The sequence below is a fragment of the Zeus faber genome, assembly GCF_960531495.2.
Source record: "Zeus faber genome assembly, chromosome: 9".
Taxonomy (NCBI): Eukaryota; Metazoa; Chordata; class Actinopteri; order Zeiformes; family Zeidae; genus Zeus; species Zeus faber.
The window spans coordinates 19,344,901-19,371,717 of record NC_137197.1 but is presented as its reverse complement, the minus strand read 5'-3'; the positions used below and the strand labels follow the sequence as shown (position 1 = coordinate 19,371,717).

At 44.0% G+C, this 26,817-nt stretch overlaps 1 protein-coding gene across 1 annotated transcript; it reads right to left on the bottom strand.

The window, feature by feature from the left end:
* Positions 1-1,459: 1,459 nt before the first annotated feature.
* On the bottom strand, positions 1,460-26,202 carry LOC307234806 (uncharacterized protein; the record flags this gene model as incomplete). Its single annotated transcript, XM_080006670.1, has 29 exons — positions 1,460-2,373; positions 2,467-2,590; positions 2,693-2,920; positions 3,036-3,311; positions 3,736-3,936; positions 4,456-4,725; positions 4,921-5,007; positions 5,096-5,390; positions 5,762-5,892; positions 6,181-6,187; positions 10,074-10,971; positions 11,259-11,382; positions 11,650-11,874; positions 11,968-12,498; positions 12,915-13,106; positions 13,875-13,961; positions 14,038-14,326; positions 14,783-14,971; positions 18,407-18,507; positions 18,881-19,081; positions 20,409-20,545; positions 20,717-21,014; positions 21,360-21,479; positions 23,255-24,021; positions 24,143-24,266; positions 24,372-24,593; positions 24,708-25,526; positions 25,623-25,911; positions 25,997-26,202. The coding sequence occupies 29 exons, from the start codon at positions 26,200-26,202 to the stop codon at positions 1,460-1,462; spliced, it is 8,352 nt and encodes a 2,783-aa protein (XP_079862796.1).
* Between the last annotated feature and the right edge of the window lie 615 nt (positions 26,203-26,817).

The window sequence follows — 26,817 nt, the reverse complement described above, 5'->3', positions numbered from 1 at the left end:
CTCGCCTCAAATTTGTTCAGAAACAGATTTTAGCATACTGATAAGGTGAAGTCAGTGAAAGTTATGGAAAAAATTCAACAAAACCCCGAAGCCATGCTCAAACTCCATTGGCTTACAGAACTAGAAGCCTAGGGGGGTGTCTCCTCTCACTGAAACAGCCAGTTTTCGGACAGTGCTCGGACTCTAATGCATAATCTGAGTGTATTTTCAGCAAAACACTTCAAAAACATGTTTTGGGGACCTCAGAGACCTATATTAACCTGTGTAAAACTGATCATAAAAGGTCCCCTTTAACACATAAATAACGTGTTATAATGATGAAACAAGCGCTCTCATGCCGTTTTTGTGGATGATATTTTGGGGGCCATAAATTAAGATGAAAGCATCAATTGATATCTAATTTGTAATGTTTTATTAGGCCTTTCATGGGTCCGCTGGCTGCTGGGGGCCCCAGGCAGTTGCCTACCTTGCCTAATGGCGGTTGCCTAGCTTGCCTTGCATTTCAATAAGAGCTCTGCATAACTTTATAGAGAAGGTTAACACCATTTTTTTGCCAATTGCCACTTTTGCCAATTGACCTCATTGTTTAAGCCTCACCACCTCTGAAAGATGAGCCTGCCTAGGTTAATCAAGTTTATTCTTTATTATTTCTTTACTCGTTTTCTGGAGAACATAAAAATATTATAAATATTTACATCTTGATTTTTTTACAGTGTGTGTGTGTGTGTAATTTTCTATTCATTGAGCCGCAGTAGAATTTTGTGAATAATTATAGAGCTATAGAATTATAGACCTGTTCAAGGACTGGGCTATTTGTTACGAACTATATTGAATTTGAGACTGCATTTCAGCATTTATATGCCTCTGCAATGGGAGGTGCCTGAATTTCATCAAATGACTGTTTTTTAGTTAAATATCTGAACAAAGAAAGAGTTCAGTACTTATGGAAGCTATCCACTAGGTGGTGGTAAAATACAAACTGCCTACTAGGTGGCGGTAGTGTACTTAGCCATTTTGTAGACGTTTAGTCTAGTTTGTACTAAAGATGTCGGCGGAAATAAGGATCATGTCGCCTGGTCTGGCAAATTCCCCTGATTCCTCAACAATCTGATAGTGTATAGCCCTTGCAAGTGCTTTAAGTCTCATTTTATTGACATTTTATAATCACCAAGTCCTTATTACATCCAAAAATTGTGCTGTGACGTGCTGTACAACTTGTTAACTTGGGAGATAGGTTCCCTCAATCAACATTTAGGAATCCATGCGAGTTTAGGGTGTTTACTGGCAAAAGCACTGTGAAACTGAAATACAAACACAAAAGATGAATTGCAAATTATAATTTTTTATTTTACATTTGTTTTAAACACAAAGCCTAAATTGTGTGACTATACCATTAACTATCAAATAGAATCAGCTAGAAATTAAGACGACCATAAATGTACACATTGAATTGCTGTCTCTATGTTTTGATAACACCTCGCCCCATGATGGCTTTCTTAGTGTTCTTCTCAGGTCTCAGCAGGATTATATAACATTTTGGTCCAAAAAGTGCGACCAACAGCCCAAAACCGGAGGCCAGAATGGCAAATACCTCCACTGCATCTGCATACTTTCCAGGTGAGTTGATGTAGGCAGGGATGAAGGCCACCCAAACAGCACAGAAGATCAGCATGCTGAAGGTGATGAGCTTGGCCTCATTGAAGTTGTCTGGAAGATTCCTTGCCAGAAATGCAAGCAGGAAGCTGAGAATGGCCAGAAAGCCAATATATCCCAGCAAAACTCCAAAACCCACCGTGGACCCTATGACACACTCATAGACTATCTTGTCATTGTGGTAAATAGTGTTCTTGTGAGGAGTTGGAGAGGAGGACGCAAGCCAGGCTGTGCAGATGGAGGCTTGGACTAAAGTGAGAGCTAGAACAGTCCCTCTCTGTTGCATGGCCCCAAACCACTTCAGACTGGTCCCGCCGCCAGGTTTGGAGGCCTTGAACACGGCGAGCACGACCATTGTCTTCACCAGAATACATGACACACACAGCACAAAGCTGATCCCAAATGCTGCATGCCTCAACTGGCAGGTCCACAGACTTGGATATCCAATGAAGAGCAATGAGCACAGGAAGCAGAGCTTGAGCGACAGTAAAAGTAGGAAGCTCAGCTCTGAGTTATTGGCCCGAACCACCGGTGTGGCACGATGTAGGGTGAATATCGCGAAGACGACTGCACTGATAAGTGTGCCCAGCAACGAGGCACTTGCCAAAGATATACCCAGAGGCTCTTCGTAGGAGAGGAACTCGATGCTTTTCGGCACACACTGATCACGCCGGGGGTTGGACCAGAAGTCTTCTGGACAACTGGTACACTCTGTGGCGTCTACAGAGAAGATATCAGAGAAAAGAGACGTGGAAATTATAATCACTGTTCTCTGAGGATTATCGACATTATTGGGTATTTGTGTATACACACCAGTCTCATTGCTGAATTCTCCATCTGAGCAAGGGACGCAGTCGTAGCAGCAGTCGGGCTCTCCTTTCCGTCTCGCAATGCGGGTTCCAGCGGGGCAGCTCTCACTGCACACCGACCTGGGGGGCTAGGATGGGAGAAAGCCTTTTACCTGAATCCATTCTAATTGACATTATTATGATGACCTGCACACTGGTCGGGAGCAAACGTGAGGTGGTGGTGAGCAGACCTTTTCGGGTTTGAAATTCCAGAAGATTCTGTCTTCATGGAGCGTGAGTTCTTCACCTTTGGAAGGGGAGATTTTAACCTCTCCCACATGCCGAACATCCGTGCTTCCATCGGGACGCACGTGCCAGTTCATCACATCATAGATCGGCAGAACGTCACCGTTCTCATCGAATGACACCTGATCACCGAAGCCCGTCGTGAAGTTGACGCTTTCCAAGTAATACACAAGCTAAGTGTGGGGATGAAAGGAGCAAAGTCATAATTTTTCTCCATCCTTTTACAGTTCACTTCTAAACAAAGAAGGTTTTGGTGTATTATAAGTACATAATCAATCAAGACCACACCTGCCACGGCTCAAGTTTCTCCAGATCGGAGCAGCTTTGTCCAGCGAAAGGTCCACTTCCTGGCACACACTCGAGCATGGCATGGAGGGCGTGTGCCAGGGCGTACACGGCCTTGTACACGTTATAGTCTGGTCTGAGGTCTGTTGTGTCCAGCAAAGCCGTGTCAGCGTTCTGTAGCTGCTCCTCTCCCGTGCACAGTCTTCCACCGGTGTCCACCCACCCGGGCGGAGCGGGGGCAAATCTGCACTCAAACAAGTCCTCCCAAAACTGCTTCACCTAAGAGAGAGAGTAAGGTGGAGCAGAGTCATTTGTGTGGTAAGTAACTAATAACATGCGCTGCAGTCATCTTCTGAAGAAGTTATACTTTTCTGAAAAATATCTTTTACTTTGACTTTACTTCTACTTATTTGTGGAGAAAGTCATGTACTTTTTACTTAGTTACATTGTGTGGGACACGCACACACACACACACACATACACAATCTGGGTTGATATAACTGTCTCAGTAAATATTTTGAAACGTGATGCTGCTCATGTCGTTAATTGGTGAACCACTGTTATGTATATTCAAGTCTAATAAATACATTTAGAATATAATTTCATATTTGCATGACAATAATCACAATATAACTGTTCTTTATCGTTGGTCGATTGTTTGATAGTGAGGAGGAAAACAAGAAGAAAAGTAAAAAAATCTCACAATATTAAATGTGTTTTGGCTCTCTCCGCCTGGGTGTATTCCCAGCAGGAATTCCCTGAGCCCTGGTATCTCTCCCCGGCGGATGGCGATGCCCAGAGTGCCTCCCAGGTAAGGCATGAGGCGGGGGATCAGGAGATCAGAGTACGCTATCCAGGCTTCAGTGGCAATCCACTGCAGACCTGTCACATTCTGCCTTATTATCTGGGAGAGGAGTGTATATAATAATTGTAATTGTATTGTATTATTATGATTATGATAATGATTATTACAAAAAGGAACTTCATTGAAAAATGATGATGATGATGATGATTATTATTATCAATTATAATAACAATAATAATAAGAGCTTGTTAAATAATTGACAAAATAGTATTATCCACTATATATCGAAGACAAATGTTATGCATGTTGATTTAAAGTCAAGTGTGTGATGGTTAAAAAAGGAATCATAATGTTATTTGTAATGGAACTCTTTGCCTGAAACCATCTCTCCATTTTCATTTCCATTTCCATCGCCTCACTTTAATAGGTTCATTTTTACAAGACTTTTCATTTTAATGAGACTACTGGGCGCCCCCCAAAAAAATCTGTAAATGAACAAATCAATACATTTGGGGGGAGGGAGGAGACTGCGGTAACACGTGTAGAAGGATGGCATTTATTTCCTTTCTCATCTTCAAAACCATATACCGCTTAAGTAAAGGTGCATTTCAGCCTCACCTCCTCCGTTAGTGGAATCATGTATCCAGCGTTGGCGAACGCGATGACCACACGAGCCGTGGATTTATTTATCACGTTGGCAATCCTCTGAATTTCTTTTGGGTTCTGTACCCAGGGCAGAGACTCCACGTAGGCGAGACAGGCTACTCCAGACTGAGCCATCTCTAGCCGGAAGGACCGGGCAGCGTAGAGACCGTAGTCATCGTTACCAACCAGGAGACCCACCCAGGTCCACCCATACCGCTTCAGGATCTGAAGCATGGATCGCACCTGAGTGGAGAGAAAAAGTGAAATAGGAAGAACTTTGGGCCTTGGCTGCAGGTAGTTCCGCTTCCTCAACCATCACAACAGGTTTCACAGAGGACATTCCAGTCTTTCCTCTCAAAAGCGCAATCTGAGACCGCCATTATGCTGCTAATACGTAGTTGTCACAGATTTTGAAGCAATTTTCTGACATAGTTTCACCTGAAAGGCGTCGCTTGGGATCGTCCTGAAGAAGGAGGGAAAGCGGCTTCGGTCGCTCAGACAGGAACACGAGGCAAAATAACTCACCTGGGAAAGACATGTGAAAATAATGCTCATGAAATGAAACACATTTTCAATCATTTTGACCTGTGACGGTTGAAGAAGGCACGCTCACCATGGGCATTCTGTACAACCCCAAGACACTGGAGATGGCAATAGAATTTGTGGAGGTGGAATCACCCACAATCCCCAGCACCGGCAGGGAACCCCGACAGTTCGCGTCCAGTTGAAATGTCTCTTCTCTTCCACTGCTCAGGGACAGGGCGGCATGGAACGCCACTCCCAGTGTGGCACAGTTATCATACAGCCGATATCCCAGCGTCACATTGGGCAGCAGCTTTGAGTCTCTGTTGACCTCATCTATGGCAAACGCCATGGTCAGGGCACGGCGGAATCCTAAGGTATCAAAACTAACATCCAACATGGCATTAAAGAATAATAACAATAATAATAACAATACTAACAATCACAACAATGAGAATCAAATATTGCAAATGCCATCATCTTGGCCTGGCAGAACCCTGAACACAAACAACCAAAATGGCCTGATTTCTTTCATAATATTAAATGTATTGAAAAAAAATTAAATATATAATAATAATAAAAAAAATAAATAAAATAATAATAATAATAATAATAATAATAATTATAATTATAATTATAATAACATGATAGAAAATAATAATCATCATAATCACAAGCATAATAATTAACAACAATCATCATCATCATAATATTAAAATATTTGCATCCAACGAGATGAAAAGTTCTTCCCTCTCACCCTTGGCAGTGGGGCTGCTCTGGCTTTGAGGTGAAAAATGTCGGCGGGAACTTTGAGGAGATGTGGATTTTGAAGAGTCCACCAAAGATTATGTCCCCAGACTTTGACATCCCGTTGAGGTTGTACTTTTCCTGCAAGCGGCAAAAAGAGGAGAGCGAGAACGACACAAAGTAGGAAGGAAAAATCAACAATGTAAAGTGGACACAGAAGATGTATCTGGTGGGAGCGGACGTCATAACTCCTCCACTCTGTTAACCATTTCGATAAGAGCTCTGCATCGTTCGTATAATTTTATAGAGAAGGTTAACACCACCCACTCCAGCCAAATTTACGTCATTGTTTAAGCGTTATCACACCCGCCCCGCTGAATCTCCCTAGGTTTCCTTTCAAGTTTATTATTAGATTTTTTTTTTTTTTACTTGTTTTCTGGAGAACACAAAGGGAAATTTACATCTTGAAAGGCTGTTGCGTACTCGCCATGGGTATTTAACAGTGGCCGTGGGCCGCATGAGATTTGGTGGAAATCTCATACTGAGAATGTCATAATCTACTCATGCCTGACAGGTGATGGGATATTGAATAGTTCCAGGCTTCCTGAGGGTCAATGCTTATTTCCATCTATCCCATTTGGTGGAAAATCCCTTTAAAGCAGCTGGTTCCAAAAATGCATAGGCCGTACCTCGGATAGACCATGCCTTGGTGAAAAAATGATTATAAAACCTAAAAGAAGCACTTGATAAGAGTAATTTAAAGCCCTTGCAGCCTCAGTGCATTTGCTGTGACTGTGGACCCAAGCATGCATTCTGGACTTATAGTATCTATCCACTAGGTAGCAGTAGCGTACTAAACCATAGTGGACGAGTGTAAGGATTTACTCACATAGTGTATTCTGAATTACTAATGTTCTGAAAGACAAAAGTACTGTATGTTGTGCAACCTGTCAAACAATACGAGGGAAAGGGGCAATTGATTTACATGACAGGTTTTTGGAAATGACTTTTACCTCACATGTATGCACATTCAATTAACTCATGTAACATAAATGCTAATTACTAAATGTAAGATAAGATAAGATACATTATACGTGAGATATTAGACTGTGATTCAAGTCTATGCATCTGAAATGCATATTATATAATTAATGTGTTGTTATCTCATTAATATCAAATGCTTCCCCCTGTCTGCTGCCTTCATTCTTCATTCTGATTGGTCCAGATGAGACTCTGATGCAAATTATTGAAGTTTCGTCTTTTTTATATATACCATGCTTTATTACGAACATGTAATAAATGTTGCCGTGACTTTCTTCCAATCAAAGTTTTTTTTCGTTTTTTTTTTTTGCTTTCAATAACTCTGTCCGCCACCAATCCCCCTCTTTGGTGGAACAATCTTACCGTGTTTTTGGTCCCGTACCTGGCAAATCATAAAAGTAGAAACATCGGACGACAGCGACGGCATGTATTTGACAAAACATGATTCATTTAGTCAGTGCTATATGGAACGGCGATGACGGCGCGTGGCCTCTTCCTCTTGGTGACAGCTGTGGCAGTAAAGGAGAGGAAAGGAGAAGGATGTAACCAGGAGGGTGTTGTGCTGATGGTCCACCGATGAATGCACGGGGCTTGTCCCAGTTAGTTCTGGTGAATGAGGTCAGAACTATATCGTAGTGCCTCCGAGCAGCGGAAAACCGCTGCTCGGAGGCACTACGATATAGTTCTGACCTCATGCACTACAATATAGTATATTTATTGGTCTTGCGGCCCCCCACCAGTCCCGCAGCCATATAGACACCCTGTGACTGCTTCTCCTCTGGCCCCCTCTCTGGGCTCCGCCCAGCCTGGTGGTTTCAGATGAGTTTATTCGACGTTCAGCCAAAACCTCAGAAGAACATAGGAGCCGTTGCCAGACGGCCCGGACATCATCATTGCCCAATCCGCGGCTCCCCCGCCTGATCCGACCACCGGAAGTGGTCGCACGGCCGCGGTCAGGACCCATCCCCATTCGCCTTGGAGACAACCGGCAACTGGACTCCCACACGGCATTGCCGAAATCCCCGGCAGACAGCGCGACGGTACGGTGAGCGGTCGCGGTGGACACGACGCCGCCCAAAAACTTTGGTAAAATCCACTGAAACCTTCCACCTGGACTCTCCAGCATGCCAGGCAGAGCCCTCCACCCTTTTTCATGATATGAGTCGATGTCAAATTAATTTGATTGCCCTTTTAGAGAAGTGAACTGCCCTCAGCGTGTGTCTTGCCGCTATTATTCTTAAATGAGGGAGTCACGTAACTTCCTACCTCACGCTTGTCCCTGAGTCAAGGTTTTGTCACCATTAAAAATCCTGTATTCATTTGCTTATTTTCTTTATCATGTGTTACTGTTTTTTTCTTTATCTCATGTTCATTTAATTTCTCATATATTTTCATGATGAAACAAATCCCATTTATCAGAAAGAAGTTTGTCTGATTGTGTCCTTTTTAAAAAATGAAGACAGACGTAAATGTGTCTGACAAAGAACTCCAATCCTTATGAGACTGGTCAGTTAAAGTTAATGTGGTTTATTTTCTGTTCCTCCTAAAATGGGTGGTGCCATGTCTTTGTGAAGTCATTTTTCATGATAATTTTATAGCTTAATAAACCACATAACGCCACATTTTGGTAGCCTTTTTGATTTAATTTTAATGTAAAGGAATCATAACACTACGCATTATATGATATATATGGAATTATGGCATCCAAGACCTGCTCTGTGTCTGCAGTATTATCTTCCTTCTTTTCTACTGTCTCTAATTTGAGTTATTTTGTTGTGCAAGTGATGTCTCATGTCAATGAGTTGTCCATCATGTTCGCCCCGAGTTGGTATTGAGTTGCCATGCACCCGTTTCTGCAAAACAATCTTTCTTGTCTAAAAATATAAATGAATGTAATGTCTTCTTGAGACATGAAATTAAAAATACAACTTTGTGTGCTTTTCCACCTTAAGGCCTCTTATTTTCTAGGCTCCCGTCTCCCTTTACAGGGACCCCTGCCTGCCAGCCAGTCGGCAGGCCAGCTGTCCAGGGAAACCCCACTGCTGCTCTGCACTGCCCACGGCGTTGTGCTCTGCCTCTCCTGTCTCCTGGTCAAGACCATTGTGGTGCCGCTGGCCTTCCGGGCCACCGTAGCGGCCTCCGGGTCCCTGAAGCCGGTCAGTCCCTCCCATCAAAGAACGCTCATCGTGTGCAGTACCGCCCCCTAGGTAGGGTTCGGGTTAGGGTTCGGGTTAGGGTTAGGGTTAGGGTTAGGGATCGCCTTCATCCCCACGCAAGTCAGCTCCCCCGGGAAGTTCACCGGGGCCATGGAGATTTGGCCTCCATTTTGGATTGTTGTTGTGCGTCTTTGTGTTGAATTGTTACCTTGTTTTACTCCGGCCAGAGAGGAATGTCAAGAAAGGAATGACTGTTGAGAGTCATTTTCTTTCTTCGTGTTTCTCGAAAGAAACAGCACTTAAAGAGAAATCACACTTTTCTTAAAATACTGTAATGTCAAGGATATCCATTTGAGTTTATTGGTAATCAAAGTCATTTCAATAATCACAAGTTGAGCATAGTAAATTCTAAATGATGCATGCAAATAATATAACTAATAATATAATAAATATAATTTACACCAGTAAATTCAAATATGCTTGAGTTTGAGTGAATGAGTGAAATTGCAATTCAAGTTCAACTAAATGAAGAACAATAACATATTTATTGTAAAAAAATTTATTTTGACAATAAATATGTAATATAGTTATTATCATATGAAATAAAGAGGTATTATTGCAGTGATATTCTATTATATTTACTGTTATATTTATTGTGCTGTCATTTTCGTTTTTCACTATGAACACACTTCATACATTAAAATTTCAGATAGTTGCGAAATTACGGGAACCGGAATAGAATTGTGTACTTAAATTACATATATTTCATAAATATTTTGTAATAATATTGGTTATTGTATACATGTATAAGTATATGGTTGTTCTGAGCAAATTCTTGAAGAATTCTTTGTTTTATACATGTTGTTTTATTTGAACCAGTAAAACACTAAACATAGAAATGTGTTTTATTAAAATCTGGAACCAGATAGTTTAGAAAGGTTGCATCTAGTACTATGTCTCCCAGTGCAAGCTTGAAAGACTCCACATTTCCTCATCCCAAATCATATTGAACAAGATCATATTTGGCAAGGCATTTCATTAATAGTCAATATTCAAAATTATTATTCATTGTTGATCATATAAAAATGTCAAATTCTCATCAACAGTTTACTTTCTGCATGTCACTTCTTTTCTTTTCCCAATAAATGTTGCTTGGTATTCTTCTCTGGTCGCAGTAGAATAATAAAGCATTTTGGGGCAAACAGGCAGAACAGCAAGCCGAAGCTGGAGGCCAGGATAGCGAATGTCTCCACGGCGTCGGCGTAGTTCCCTGGGGAGCTGACGTAGGCGGGGACGAAGGCCAGCCACACGGCGCAGAAGATCAGCATGCTGAAGGTGATGAACTTGGCCTCGTTGAAGTTCCCCGGCAGCTTGCGAGCGAGGAAGGCCAGCACGAAGCACAGGCAGGCCAACAGGCCGATGTAGCCCAGGACGCACCAGAAGGCCAGGTCAGAGCCCACGCTGCACTCCAGGATGATCTTGGAGCGCTGGTACTTGGTGTTTCGGGACGGGGAGGGCGGGGCGTCCAGCAGCCAGGCGGCGCAGATCACAACCTGCACCAGCGTGCAGCTGAAGATGATGGCCCTCTGCTGCCGGGGCCCCAGCCACTTCATCACGTTGTTGCCCGGCCGGGTGGCGGTGAAGGCGGCCAACACCACCAGCGTCTTGCCGAGGATGCAGGAGATGCAGAGGGAAAAGGTGATGCTGAAGGCCGTGTGGCGCAGCATGCAGGACCAGGGCGTCGGCTCGCCGATGAAGACCAGCGCGCACAGGAAGCAGAGCGTCAGCGAGAGCAGGATGAAGAAGCTGAGCTCCGAGTTGTTGATGCGGACGATGGGGGTGTTCCTGTGGTGCAGGAAGACTGCCAGCACGGCCACGGTCAGGCAGGCTCCCACCACGGATATCGCCGTGAGGGCGATGCCCAAAGAGTCATAGGTCAGGAATTCAACCTGTTTGGGGATGCACGCGGTTCCTTCTGAGTTCGACCAGAAGTCCTGAGGACAAGCTGTGCAGTCTATGACATCTGAAGGAATAAGAAATCATATAATCAAATCAATAAGTACATCTCTCTTTCTGTATCTATCTTTGATTTCATTCCCAAATCGGGGACCCAGATTGGCAGATATGTCAGGGGCGGGGCGCAAGGTCTTGGACGATTTCATGCCTATGTTTCCAAATATTTGTAAACACTGGTTAAATAAAAAAATACACGACTGCTCATTTGAATACATGTTAATACATAATTAATCACTTAAACCATGAACCATGAAAATAGACATGGAATGGCCTTGTCTACTTAGTTTCAGTCACCTGTCTGATTACTAATCTTCCCACTGTCACATGGTACACAGTCAAAGCAGCACACAGGCTCCCCATGACGGACAGCCTTCCGGGATCCTGGACCGCAACTGCCACTGCATACAGACGCCAAGACCTAGGAACAAACATACAACCAGCTGGTAACGTTCCGTTTGACCGTTTTATTTCCCTTCCCCCCAAAAATGCAGCCAGGGAAAAAAGAAGGTGAAAAGCATACACTATTTAGCAAACACATCCTAGTTTCCTTGTGTAAGTCTGAAACGGGCCCATAACCCAATTCAACCCCTCGCGTCCAGGTTGCCCTGACTTACCTCCACCTCACCGTACAAATCCTCAACAGTTGGCATCTGATGTGGGTAAATACACAATGTGATCTGCTTGCCTCGCTCTGGTGGCCTGCCCAGATTATCTTCTTGTTCTCAATCACCAGCTCTTCTCCGGCGGCCTTGGTTCCGTCGAACAACCCCACGTTGACAAATTCAACATTGCCGCCGGGGCCTCGCTGCCAGTTGATGATGTCGTAGTAAGGGATGGAGTCGCCCTTCAGGTCAAAGTTGACTTTTTCCCCGGCAATACTAAACGCCACCTCCTGGAGATAGTGTTGAAGCTTGGAAAACAAACAAACAGACAGCGTGAAATACACGGCAATTGTCAGTTTTTACCAAGAAAGCGATATGATCGATATTTGGATGGTATATACCTGCCAGGGATGAATGTTGCTGCTTTGAGCGCAGGAGTTGTTGTGGAAGGGCCCGTTACCCGGTTGACAGAGGAGAAGGTTGTTCAGGGAATGAGCAATCGCGTACACCGCCTTGTAGACATTGTAGGCTACTCTGGGGCTGGAGGTGTTCATGTAGGCTGAATGCTGCTCCAGGAGAGTCTCCTGCCCTGAGCAGGGCGGCCGCGAGGAGCTGAGCGATGGAGAAGAGCAGCCGTACAGGGCTCCCCAGAGCTCCTGGACCAGGGGGTTCGAGGGATACCTCTGAGGGTCCACCGTTTGCAGGTAGCTCCTTAGCCCCGGGATGTGGCCCTCTCTGATTCCGAAGCCAATCGTGCCTCCCAGGTAAGGGTAGTACTCACTCCCCGTGAAGACTGAGGCCGTGACCCAGGCCTCGCTGGCCACCCATTGTATCCCTGTGATGTTGAGCTTCATGTAGTCCCTCAGGAAGGGGGTCATCTCCCCTTCGGCTGAAAACACCACCACCACCTTGGCCCCGGAGCTCTGCATCACCTCCAAGGAGGATGAGCAGGGAGGATTCATAGATAAATAGACATGCTAATGTTCTGTACACCCACAGGTCTTGATAAATGGATCACCGATGCACAGAAAACAAGGTATACGTAATTTTTAGCATGATTATCAGGATATAGATCTACCTGGGGCATAAGTTAAGTTGAGTTGAGTTCATTAAGAAAAGTACATAAAATACATGGTACCATAAAATACATGGTTGATCAGTGAATGACTACAACGATGGGCAAAAATGAGGACCAAGCCCAACAAACAGTACACAAGGGAATATGTTAAGCAAAGACCACGATTAAATAGAAATTTGATGGGAGTCAAATGAGAGTTGCACACTGTAAAACAGACTCATATTTTTCCTTTGGACTGTAAGAATCTCTTGAGCCTCTGCCTGTACCGACCTGCATGATCTCCAGCGCCCTCTGGCGACTGTAGAGCAGTGGGATGGTCTCTTGGTAGGCCACGCACACTCCTGTCCCATGCAACTCCCTCAGCAGACCTTGGACGGCGAAGCGGCCGTATTCATGGTCCCCCCGCACCAAGCCCACCCAGGTCCAGCCGAAACGCAGCAGCAGCTGAGCTATGGCCTTCACCTGAAACACAGTACTGAAGATTTTAATCCTATCTGATTTATTAGAAGATTGAAAGACAGATTTCTATTGCATTGCAGGGAAAAAAAATGTTTTCACTTTTTTAGGTTTGTATGTGATCTTATACACTTCTGAACCTCACTGCATATATGTATGAACGTATGTATATGTATGTGACGAATAAACCTTTTGAATCTTGAATCTTGAATATTGAATCATGAATCTAGGTACTTAGCATTATGTCGTATATAGCAGCTAAGTTTAAATGTTTTATACTTTAAATTACCTCACATTTACGGACACAATTTGTCAGATCACAACAGGCGTGACAGACTCCATCCAAGGTTGTTTTGCCTGCAAAATCTTTTGGATTGAGGAGGAGCTGTGTAGTCAAAGCTGTGTAGAGTTACAGGAATCTATAGATATGTTTCGGGTTATTTTTGAGAGTTATTTGAGAATTATTCCATCATTTCTTGTAGTAGTCCAAGCTTGATAATTTGAGAAATAATGTAATAATGATGATGAAAGTCATTCACTGAGAAGTGAGTGGGATCCCTCAATATCTCCAAATTGAAATTGAAATTGAAATTGAAATTGGATAGTCTTTCTTATCAAATGCCTTTTATGTCCTGTGTAAAGTGCTGCATTTCCCCTGGTTGAAACATGTGACACAGATAAACTTGCCATGCCTTTCTTATACACAGACAAAATGTTTTTACTTTACTATGATTCCTTGTTTTTTTTAATCCCATTATCAGGGGACATTCTCACCTGATAGTCATCATTGGGAATCACTCTGAAAAAGGTGGGGTACTTCCTTCTGTCACTGAGGCATGCACAGGATGAGAAATAGCTGATCTGGTATAGAAAGAGAAAAATAAATCAGCGCTGAGGTTATTTTTCGTTATTGTTCAGATATCAGAATTAGCCATACCATGGGGATGCTGAAGGGCTGGAGGATCCTCGACACCACGATGGACTGAGCCGACCCGGACTCCCCGACCACGGCGAGCAGCGGGGAGGCGCCGGCGCAGGTGGGGAACCTCGCTTCCTCCGGCCCATTGAGCACGGCCAGAGCGGCCCGCTGGCCCGTCAGAGGGTATGCACACGAGTCAAAGATTTTGTAACCGAGGGTGTGATTAGGAAGTAACCGATCGCTCTGGTTGATCTCCTCCACGGCCAGACGCATGGTCTGGGCCCAGCGGAAAGCCCTGGGATCAAAGCTGCAATCAGACCCACACACAGATTCCGATTACGATTCATACTTTTTTTTATTTTCCTCAAGAGGAGACGGACACAACAACATAAAAATACAACAACAACAAATCAAATAGCACTCATACAAAGCAGCACTACAAAGAAGACATACTGACATGGAAAACACGCGGAAAGCGATCCATTTTGCCATAGACACACAATAATTTACCATCACGGAGGGTGATTTATTGGGAAAAAAACAACCAAAAAAAACGGAGGAATCAGAGACTTGAAGGTTCTTCACTGAAATCTTGCATGCGACTGATGTGGTTTGGGTTGCAATGGTTTGTAACCCTCAAACCTTGTTGATTTTGAATGGTAGTAGGTGTCTATTATTGAGGGAATCAGGGACCCCAACTTAAGTTTCATCAATGATGAACAAATTCAATACTCCAATACTTTTTCAGACGTATCAGACTCACCCATTGCACTTAACGGCGGGCGGTCTGTAGGTGCAGTCCAGGTCCGGCATCTCCTGGTTGTAGTGCAGAGGAAAGATTCCCCCGATCACGTAGTCGCCCTCGGTCGCAAAGCCCGGCTGGAAGCTGCTCTGCAGAGAGCAGGCGCCGCTCGGGGGCGAGAATTCGGCCGTTTTGGAGCTGAGTGTGAAGCTGAGGACGCACAGAGGGTTCACCAAGGGCAGCAGGAATAACAGAGTCATTCTTCTTCTTCTTCTTCTTCTTCTTCTTCTTCTTCTTCTTCTTCTTCTTGGTGTCCCCTCTGCACCCGTAGTGGAAGAGTACGGCACCAAACAAGTTATATGTACAGTAGTGCATCGTCTGCTCCACCTCTTCATCTTCATCTTCATTTCTTCCTCTGCATCTCATTAAAAAGCAAAACCCACGTCACGGGATTGGATCTTTGATATCACGTCTTAATCTGTCGATGATGACATTCTTGATGATGACGAACAGAGTTTTGGAGTTATTGGTACTGATGTGAAACCCATAATTTGTACAGTAAAATGTTCATTCTAATAAATACGACTGATTATACAGTAAATGGAACGATGTTATTATTGTTTCCAATTACACTACTACTGTAATACTATACTATCACTACTACTTACTAATACAAATAATGGTACTACAACAACTACTACTGCTACTACTAAAACTAATAATATTAAAAGACTACTACTACGACTACTACTACTACTACTACTACTACTACTTATAATAATAATAATAATAATAATAATAATAATAATAATAGTTATAATAATTGTAATAACAATAATAATAATAATAATAAGAAGAAGAATAATAATAAAAATAATAAAACATGTACACGTACTAGTACTTGTGAGGTAAACAGCCCTTAAGTATCTATATAAATACTATACGTTTGTTTGTTGTATCAATTAATATTTTATGCTCTATGCATTTGACAACTAAATTAGGATTTGTTTTGGTTGTTTGATGTATACTTAATGTATTTTTTAATTTTTTTATTTTGCCATTTCTAATAATAATAATAATAATAATAATAATAATAATGTTCCCTCTCATGTTTACTCTGTTTGGACCCAACCAAGTGAACCTGGGAGGGAGTTGGAGGTCGTAATGGGTTTCTGATTTGGAAGTTGTGCTTTATTTGCTCTCAAGCTTTTTTTGGGTTTGTTTGTTCAAATTGCTAGCAATATTGTTTCATTGTGTAATAATAAAGGGAAATTTTATACATATAAATACCTATTCAATTATTCATTTACTTATAACCACCCTTGTGGTGATGATAATGTTAATGGTTTGGTTAAATGACAAAAAAAAACAAACACCTAAAACCACATCCTATTACTAATATAACCAAAAATAAAAACACTACTACTGATAATAAAAACAGTAACACAACTAATGATTGCTTGATTGTGGTGTACAGCTACAATTTGTGCTTAAAGCTAAAAAAAAATTGAAGAACGCAAGATGGTTCTGGGCTGTGGTCCGAGGCCGAACCAACCATTGAAGTAAATTAACAGCTGTTCCAAAGTTAAAACGTATTTTCAAAATCCAACAACACACGATAAAACACAATAACAAAAACAACAATGGAAATGTTTGAATGTTTTTTTTTTTTTCTTTTCCCTTGACATTTCTGCAGCCCCGGTCGTATCTGGGCGGACCCCTTTCATTAATGCTTTCTATAAGTATATAAATACATTTCAAGGATTGTCATTGTGCTTTCCATTCCACGCGTGTGAAGCCTCGCTTGTCTCTCAGGATTTCTTCTCGGAAATTTAATTGTTGGTGATTTGTCGCAGTCCTTAAAACCCACGGTATGTCATGGCGTACCTCACTGCCAAGGTTATCGCTGTACTGGGCGTCTGTTTATTTCAGGGTTCGGCGGCCGTCCAGAATGGGTGTGCTTTTGTTGGGGAGGAAGAGTCAAACAGTCTGTATGAAGATGGAGACGTGGTTTTGGGAGGGTTGTTTCCTCTACACAACAGCCATGCGTCTCCCATCCCAACATATGAAACAAAACCAAACATCAGCGCGTTTAAGTAGTAAGTGAAGGCTTCAATGTACACATATATACTTATATAATACCTAAAGAGTGTTTTTTCCTTGGCATTATGGGAAATTGTTGTGCTGCGTGTCTTTTGCTGTATTTAGTTTCAGACCTCGTGCCCTACGTTGGATGCAGACCATGATTTTCGCCATCGGCGAGATCAACAAGCGCCGCGACCTGCTGCCCAATCTGAGGTTGGGGTTTCACATCAGGGACAGCTACAACGACGTCCCCGTGTCGCTGAAAAGGGCTCTGCTTCTGGTAAACGGACAGCCGCAGGCGGCCTCTGGAGATAAGGGTTTTGGGACGGATGGTGCCCGTTTAGGCTGCTCTGCCGTCCACAGGTCTTCTTCCCCAGTCATCGTAGGAGACGCTGCCTCGGGAGTCACCGTGGCTCTTCTCAGAACTCTGGGCTCCTTCCACATCCCCGTGGTGAGGATATATTATATTTCAGCTCGTTTGCAATATTGGAAATACAGGACAATATAGGGAAATATAGGACTCTTGCTATTTTCGTTCCAATATTGATGCAAATTTAAGTTGTTAAAATTGAAAGAAAAAAATATATACATATATATACAGCGCTGTGCAAAGGTTACAGGCACATGTTAAAAATGCTGTAAAATAAAGGTGCTTTCAAAAATAATGCCACGAACATTTTTATAGTTTTTATTTATAAGTGAATGACACACGAAGTGCGGTAAATAGAAAAAACCTTAATCAGATCATATTTGGTGTGACCGCCCTTAGCCTTTAAAACAGCACCAATTCTCCTCGCTACACCTGCGCACGGTTTTTGAAGGTACTCAGCAGGTTGGTTGTTCCAAGCGTCTTGGAGAACTTGCCACAGTTCTTCCGTGGATTCAGGCTCAGGTCTCAAATGTTTTCTGTCTCTTCATGTGATCCCAGACTGACTGGAGGATGTTGAAATCGGCCCTCATAGTTCTTTATGACTCTGGCTGTTTGTTGTGGGTCGTTGTCGTGCAGCAGACATATTGACACACTCATGCAGAAGATATGAAATTACCGTCTAAGACAAATATTGTGAAACATTTAAAGTGCATAAAACTTTTCACGCATATATACAGTATATGATATGTTGTAGGTTCACAAAATATTAATGCCACTTGAAATGAAATGAAATCATGATCAAACTGAACAAACATCAAAACAAATTCAGAAAAATATGCATAATGCATATTTGAAAAATAAATAACTGTTTGATAGGCTTTTTTTTAAATGTAAGTTTTTTTTTTAAATCTTTAAATCACTTTTTTGTCAACTCCCCTCCTGTTGATTTCCAGAGTGCCGAAAAAATGCCCATCGAGATCTGTTTTTGGACTCACCTTACTTTCTTACTTACCGTACCTCCATTTTACACTACATAGCACCCAGAGTTTCTCAACAAAACTATATTGTCTTTGAAACACCATACCAATGTTTAAATGAAGAACATGTACACGAATGTCATTGAAAGCCCTTTCAACCCTGAATCTCCGTCTCCTGTCCACTAGGTGAGCTATTTCTCCTCCTGCAGCTGCCTGAGCAGCCAGAGGCAGTTCCCTACGTTCATGCGAACCGTGCCCAGCGACACCTTCCAGGTCAGAGCCCTGGTGCGTCTGGTCAGCCATTTCAGCTGGACCTGGGTGGGGGTCATCGGGGCGGAGTCGGACTACGCCCGCTTTGCCATCCAGCTCTTCCTACAGGAGTCGGAGCAGTACGGAGTGTGTGCCGCCTTTGTCCATTTCTACCCCTTGGAGCTGAGTCCCAAGGCGCTGTCCGACCTCCTGGATGTGATTCAGGTGAACGCGGGTCAGGTTTTTCCTTACGGCTTTATGAAGCCCCGTTTTAAGGGCTAAAGTCGATCTGCGTAGATGTATGTTGCGGTGATTTATATTAAAGATTAAAGTTATGATTTTCTTTTTCCAGATGTCCTCTTCCAAGGTCATCCTTAACTTTTCTGGAGATGCGATACTCCGAGGCATTCTTGGAGAGTTTCGCAGACGAAATCTCACCGGCCTGCAGTGGATCGCCAGCGAGGCCTGGGCCACGGCCCGATCCCTGTGGCGGGATTTTGACGACATCCTGACGGGAACGTTGGGATTCGCCATCCGAGGAGCCGTCATTCCCGGGTTAAATGAACATCTGTCCGGCCTGGGACGGTCCCACTTCCACGGGTCCGCGTTCCTGGCCGAGTTTTGGGAAGAAACCTTTGACTGCAGAGTGAATTGGTCAATCAGCACCCATTCGCACAAGGTGGACCAATCAGTCAGAAGGCCCTGCAACGGGACTGAGGATTTAGACAATGTCTTTTCCTCTTACTCGGATGTTTCCCAGCCCAGAGTGTCCTATAACGTGTATAAAGCCATCTACTTAGTGGCTCATGCGCTGCAGGATATGACAAACTGTAAACCTGGAGAGGGGCCTTTCCAGAACGGGACCTGTGGAAATCCTAAGAGTGTAAAACCGTGGCAGGTGAGGGCCTGGGTTTGAAACAGGACATACTCACAATGTTTCAGCGATAACAGGAAATAAAAAATAACGGCAAAAACACGACAGGTGTACTATATCCAGCCCATGCGTGAACTTTTGTTCTCTCTCTCTCTCTCTCGTAGCTGCTTCACTACATGAGGCGTGCTAGGTTTTCCACACTGGGAGAGACGGTCGACTTTGACCAAAATGGCGACCCCATCGCCTCCTATGACCTTATGAACTGGCAGAAGGGAGACGATGGCTCCCTGAAGCTCGTAAAAGTCGGGTTCTATGACGCCTCCTCGACCGACGCCCGCAGCCTGGTCATTAACGGCTCGGCCATTCAGTGGCATGTCGGCCAGCAGGTTCGTTCTCCGCAACTGGTCAGGTGGAATGGTTTATCTCCTCGATTGTTCAATTTAATTTTAATCACCGCAATGGGGAATTTGCTGCTATTCGTTGTAAAGCTTGTGGATAGTTTACACGTGATGTTTACTTCTTTTCTAAATGAGTATAAAATAAATGCATTTAATGCCAGCAAGATTGAAGATTTTCTTTCCCTAAATCCACAGTCACTAGCTTCAGTCATGATACGGTGGAGTGAAAAAGTATTTGATTACCTCTTTCATTTCAAATTTGTCGCAATGAAAAGGTATACGGCAATATGAATGAAGTAGTAGTAGTAGTATCACATTATAGGAAGCGTTTGGCAGTTGTTGCTGCTAAAGGGGGCACAACCAGTTATTACATTCAAGGGGGAAACTACTTTTTTCATATTGGTGTAATGGGTGTTTGGGTATTTTTTCCATTGAATAAATGAAATGGTAATTAAAAAAAAAAGTGTTTTTTCAGGTTCCCTTTGTCAAATATTACATTTTTTCTGAGGATCTGAAACCATTCAGTATTACAAAGAGAAGTAATCAGAAAGGGGGGGAAATACTTATTTCACTGCGCTCGTGTATGCATATATCAGAAACGATAGAGGTAAGTTTAATAGCTAATATGTTGCGTTAGTATAATATTAGTGTAATAACAGTAGAATGACGGTATAATAATAAAAACAGCGCATACTATCAGACCAGTGTTTCTGAGGCTTCCTGCGGCCTCGCAGGTGGTCCGGTCCGTTTGCAGTGAGAGCTGCTCTGCAGGAACCAGAGCCGCCCGGAGGAAAGGGAAACCTGTCTGCTGCTTCGACTGCGTCCCCTGTGCTGAGGGCGAGGTCAGCAACCAAACGGGTGTGTGCTCTATCAGGCTGACATCCGAATCCTCTGTGGGACTTGATTCGGAATTAAACGCCCTTTCTCTTTCCGTTTTCCCCCTACAGACTCTTTAGACTGTTCTCGCTGCCCCGGGAGCATGTGGCCCAACGACGCCCGAACCGTTTGCCTCCCAAAGTCCGTCGAGTTCCTGTCGTATCATGAGCCAATGGGCATCGTCCTGTGTCTGGTGTCTCTCCTCGGAGCCTGCGCCTCTCTCGCCGTTCTCGCTCTGTTCTTTAAACACAGGGCGACGCCGTTGGTTCGGGCTAACAACATGGAACTCAGCTTCCTTCTTCTGGTCTTCCTCGCCGTCTGCTTTCTCATTGGCCTGCTGTTTATCGGCGAGCCCTCTGATTGGCTCTGCCGTGTCCGATACCCAGCGTTTGGCATCAGCTTCGCCCTCTGTATTTCCTGTCTCCTGGCGAAGACGGTGGTGGTCCTGATGGCGTTCAGGGGCGCGCTGCCAGGAAGTGACATCATGAAGTGGTTCGGACCCAACCAGCAGCGAGCGAGCGTTCTTGTGTGCACAGCAATTCAGGTAGAAACGGCTGGAATTGTTGTAAATGAGTGCAAAATCATTTTGTAATGACACATGGTACCATTTTTCCTCTACTCAGGGGCTGATCTGCCTGGTCTGGCTGCTCACCAGTCCTCCTCACTCCAACAGAAACCCGGGTTACCTCAGCGCCACCTTAGTATTTGAGTGCTCTCCCGGTTCCGAGGTTTGGTTTTGGTGTGTTCTCGGCTACATCAGCCTCCTCGCCTGCCTCTGCTTCCTCACGGCCTTTTTGGCCCGGAAGCTCCCGGACAACTTCAACGAGGCCAAGTTCATCACCTTCAGCGTGCTGATCTTCTTTGCGGTGTGGATAACGTTCATCCCCGTCTACGTGAGCACGGCGGGGAAATACACCGTGGCCGTGCACATCTTCGCCATTCTGGCCTCTGCTTTTGGTCTCCTGTTGTGTATTTTTGCGCCCAAGTGCTACATTCTACTGTTGAAACCCGAGAGAAACAGTAAGAAAAACATGATGCGAAAGTGAAAGGAAAGGCAATGATGTGTCTACTTTGTGTATAACAAAAACAAGGAAAAGGGCTTTTATTAGTTCTTTCATGCAAATGTGAATATTTAAGATCTAAGCCCCATACTGAATCCCATTCTACTTTACAGTAATATTGAATTAGATTAATTAATCAATTTGAAACCCTACCTTGAAATTACTAAAATACAAATAAATTAATTTTCTTGTGCATATTTTGTGTCTTGACCAGTGATGATTTGAACTATAGCATATTGGTAATTGTATATGTATTTGTGGTATTATACACACACGATTTATTGCTTTTGCACTTAAGTGGCATGTTGGCAAGTTATAAAATGGTTAAGGGGGTATAGGCTTATTTATTTACTAAATATTGAAAAATCTATCCATAATAAGCATTGAATCCATGAGCCACCCAGGTTGTCTTGCAAAAGCCCCTGAACTTATTCAAATGAAAAATGTGATTTAGCTTTTGACTGTTTTTACGACGACTATTTACTTACCCATTTAAATTTCCAATTTTATATCAATCCAAATTGGTCTGGGATTTTGCCACCCATGAAGCTAAACAGACTGTCGTTTTTTCTGTGTTTTTTCGCATGCCCCCCACCCAGCTTCTGCCTTGGTTGGAGCATATAATGGAGGCCACACCCAGGGCCTTAGGATCTTATTTTGTATTTGTATGTTTGTACTGTATGTTGAATGCCAGAGACATGTTCTAGAAAATAAAATTCTTCCTATTTATTCACCCTCCAGCCAAGGTGTGGTATGTCAGAGAGCGTTGTCTGTTCCCAGACTCACCAGCACCATTCAGACAACATAACTAATGAAAAACTTGAATCAAAGCAAAGATGACTTCTCATGTAAAGCATTTATTTAGTTGATCATTAAACAAATGGTTAAGAAAGTGCATTTATATTGTCTTTCATATAAATTGTAATGATAGTTTTGAAACATGAAACCATGAAACATGACATATCACAAGTATTACATGAAACCATGGAACATCATCACTCACCAAAACACACATTTAAAGGATTAAATGTTTCTTGTAGAATACATTGTGTACACTTATACACAAAGTAGGAAATTACACTTAAAGCTTAGAGCTTACAGAACATTCAATACTTTGTATTGATAAAAACAAGTTACTTATAGATAAGATAAATATGATTGTACTTAATTAGTTTGGAAGATACAAGATACAATTTGGGATAATAAAATGTGATCCGAATATTATTATTATTATTATTATTATTATTATTATTATTATTATTATTATTATTATTATTATTATTATTAATAATAATGATAATAATAACAATAATAATAATAATAATAATAATAATGATGATGATGATGATGATGATGATAATACTACTACTACTAATACTACTACTAATAATAATAATAATAATAATATTATTATTATTATTATTATTATTATTATTATTATTATTATAAAATGAAAGTATTGGTCAGTGTCATTTCTTCAGATTTTCCCCATAACATGCTTCTTGCTGTTTTTCTGTGGCTTAATCAATATTATGTAACATTTAGGTGCAAAAATACTAATCAACAAGCCGAACGCAGACGATAAAATAGCAAATGTCTCCACAGCCGCCGTGAACTTCCCAGGAGAGCTGTTGTACGCTGGGATGAAGGTGATCCAGACGGCACAGAATATCAACATGCTGAACGTGATGAACTTGGCCTCGTTGAAATTATCCGGCAGCTTCCGGGCGAGAAATGCCAGAACCAGACAGATGGCGGCGAGGATCCCGATGTAGCCCAGCACGGCGTAGAACGCCGTCTCAGAACCCGTGTCGCATTCCAGCACGATCTTCCGATTGGCGTACCTCAAAACCGGGAACGGTGGGCTGAACTTCAACCACAGCACACAAATGACGATCTGAACCAACGTGCAGGAGCAAACGATAGCCCTCTGCCGGGCGGGGCCGAACTTGGCCAGCAGCTTGTTTCCGGGCGACGCGGCTTTGAAAGCCGTCACCACCACGATGGTCTTCCCCAGGACGCAGGACATGCAGAGGGCGAAGGTCACGCCAAACGCCGTATGTCGCAGCATGCACGTCCAGACCGTGGGTCGGCCGATGAAGGTCAGGGGACAGAGGAAGCACAGGAAGAGGGAAAGCAACAGGAGGCAGCTCAGGTCGAAGTTGCTGGCCTTGATGACGGGGGTTTGTCTGTAGCGGAGGAAGACGGACACGGTGCACAGCGACAGGCAGGCGCCCAGCAGGGACACCACGGTGAGGGCGATCCCCATGGGCTCGGGGTACGAAAGAAACTCCAGGGGTTTGGGGATGCACTCGTCCCTTTTCTCGTTGGACCAGTGTTCCTGCGAGCAGGGTGTGCAGTCCGTGGCTCCTGTAGAAAGATAAACTGAAAATGTCACTTTTCTATCTGGATTTCATGCCTTTATACACGGTTGTGAGGGAGCTGGACAAAAGTACTCCTTCCTCAAAATATCCTTAAAGTGATTAACTACCTGTTGTGTTGGCGATAGTTCCTTCAGCACACGGTATGCAGTCAAAGCAGCAGATGCTCTGTCCCTTAATCTGTGCTTTCCTGGTGCCCATCGGACAAATATTGGAGCAAACCGATGTTGGAACCTGAGGAAAGATAAAATAAAACAAGCGAATGCGTATTGTACATTTTCACCGAGCAGTTGGAGAACATGCAAGAGTCAATGAGAGCTTCGCCGGATCGCGGTTTACCCCTTTCCCCGTCTTCCAGACGATCTCGTCTTCCCGGACGCTGAGCTTGTAGGATCTGTCGGCAGCGGAGGTGAAGTGCCCCACGGTCACGTGCCGCACTTTTCCGTCTCTCATCTGCCAGTTTATCACGTCGTAGGAGGCGGGAGGGTCCCCGTTCTGGTCGAAGAACACCGCGTCTCCAAACATATCGGTGAAATTCACGCTTTGGAGCTGATCACTCACCTGAAAGCAAAACGGAGGTGCGCGAAGATGGTGAGGAAGCAGGCTGACTTTATGCAATTTACAGCACACAGTTTCAGAGAAAGTCAGATGGCCTAAAACGCCCGTATTTCTTACCATTTTGGGCTGAATTTGTGATACGTTCAAACAAGGATTTCCTGTTTCTCCCCCGACCGGTTGGCAGAACACCAAGTGGTGGAGGGCATGTGCGACGCTATAGACCGCCTTGTAAACATTGTAGGACACTCTGAGCTGCGTGACATTAAAAAACACATCCTCCGAATCCGGCGGCGACTCGTCTCCGGTGCACATTTCACTCTGTGCCTCTGAACTTTGGCCACGTACGGCGGGTCTACAGCCCACCATCACCTCCCAGAAATTCCTCAAAAAGGCCGAAGCTGTGCCACCATAAGGGCCAAGGCCCATGAGGAATGGTCTCAATTTGGGGATGGACATCTTTCGGACCACGAACCCTATCGCTCCTCCGAAGGAGCGGTATATCTCCGGCGTGGAGGGCCGGGCGGCCGTGATCCAAGCCTCGCTGGCGATCCACTGGATGCCCGTGATGTTCTGCTTGACGATCTCCTTCATCAGAGGGTAAAGGTCGCCCTCCGGAACGAAAGCCAGAATGACTTTTGCGGTCGAACCTTTGATCATTTCAACCACAGCCATGATTTTATCTCTCTTGTACGTCCGCAGAACCGTCCCCACGAACGCGACACACACCCCGAGCTTTTCCACCTCCTCCCTGAAGGCCAGGACTCCGCTCCGGCCGTAGTCGTTGTCCGACTGTAGGGCTCCGATCCAGCGCCAGCCAAAACGTTCTACCAGGGCGGCTAAGGCTTTAGCCTGGTAGTAGTCGCTGGGGATCGTCCGAAAAAAAGTTGGAAATTTGGTTCTGTCACTGAGGCAGGCACATGTTGAGAAGTAACTCACCTATAAACAAAGAACAAAGAGAGTCATTATCCGAACATCATCAGTGAATCGACAGAATATCTAATTTTAAGCCTTTCTATGGTGACGTTCCCTTACTATGGGCACACCAAATGGTCCAAAGGTTCCGGCCAGAACCAAGGACTGTGACGATCCCGATTCGGCGATGAGGGCGGTGATGGGGGGTAGACAGGGGGAAGTGGATCTGGTCTCCTCCTTGGGCCGGCTCACCAGCGTCAGAGCAGCTCGTAAGGTGTTGGTAGGAGAAGCACAAGAGTTTAGGATGTTATAGCCAAGGAATATGTTCGGGAGGAGCTTGGGGTCTTTGTTGATTTCCTCGATCGCAAATATCATCACTTGAGTCCAACGGAAAGCACGCAAGTCAAATCTGGGAAGCAAAAAAGATAAGAAGTCCGGGTAAGAAAAACACATTTGGGCTAAGACTGCCACCTCCTGATACTCACCCGTCACACCTGACTTCAGGGGGTTTCCTCTCAAACGTCGACGTGCTGCTCAGTTGCTTGTTGAAAATGGGGAAAATGCCCCCAATCATCACGTCTCCCTTTTGAAACAAACTGGCCACGTCAAACCTGCCCTGCAGTTCACACGCTACAGCTGTGTTCAAGCAGAACAGAGAGAAGGAAAAGGAAACGTGCACGGCCCGCTGCGGAGCGTACATGGTGGCAAAGCATTTTGGGATTCGGGGACAACCTGATGTGGCTCTTATAACGCTGCGTTTGATGCAGGTGGACATGTGTTCATGCTGGCTCCCATAGGCGTGGCCGCAGCAATTGGGAAAAGGGGCAATGGCTGTAACCATACAATCAGAGACACGCAGACCCACATACACACACAGACACACACACACACACACACACACACACACACACACACACACACACACAAGCATGGACCCACACATACAAACTCAAGCACGCACACACACACGCACACACAAACTCACACACACACACAGACACACACACACAGACACACACACACACACACACACACACACACACATACACACAGACTTGCATAAACACACAGAGCAGGATCATACTTTCACCTCGAAGATTTTTTTCATTACAGCTCAAACCATTTCACATATATTGTCCTTTATGGAAATGTGAGCAATAAACTATAATAACCACCACAAAACGTGTTGAGTAAAACTCACCTACAGTGGAGCCACATATCTATTAGATGCATTGTTGTGAACCTGCTTCCTGTGCCACCATGTGGTTATGATATACAGTACATTATTATGTTATATATATATATATATATATAT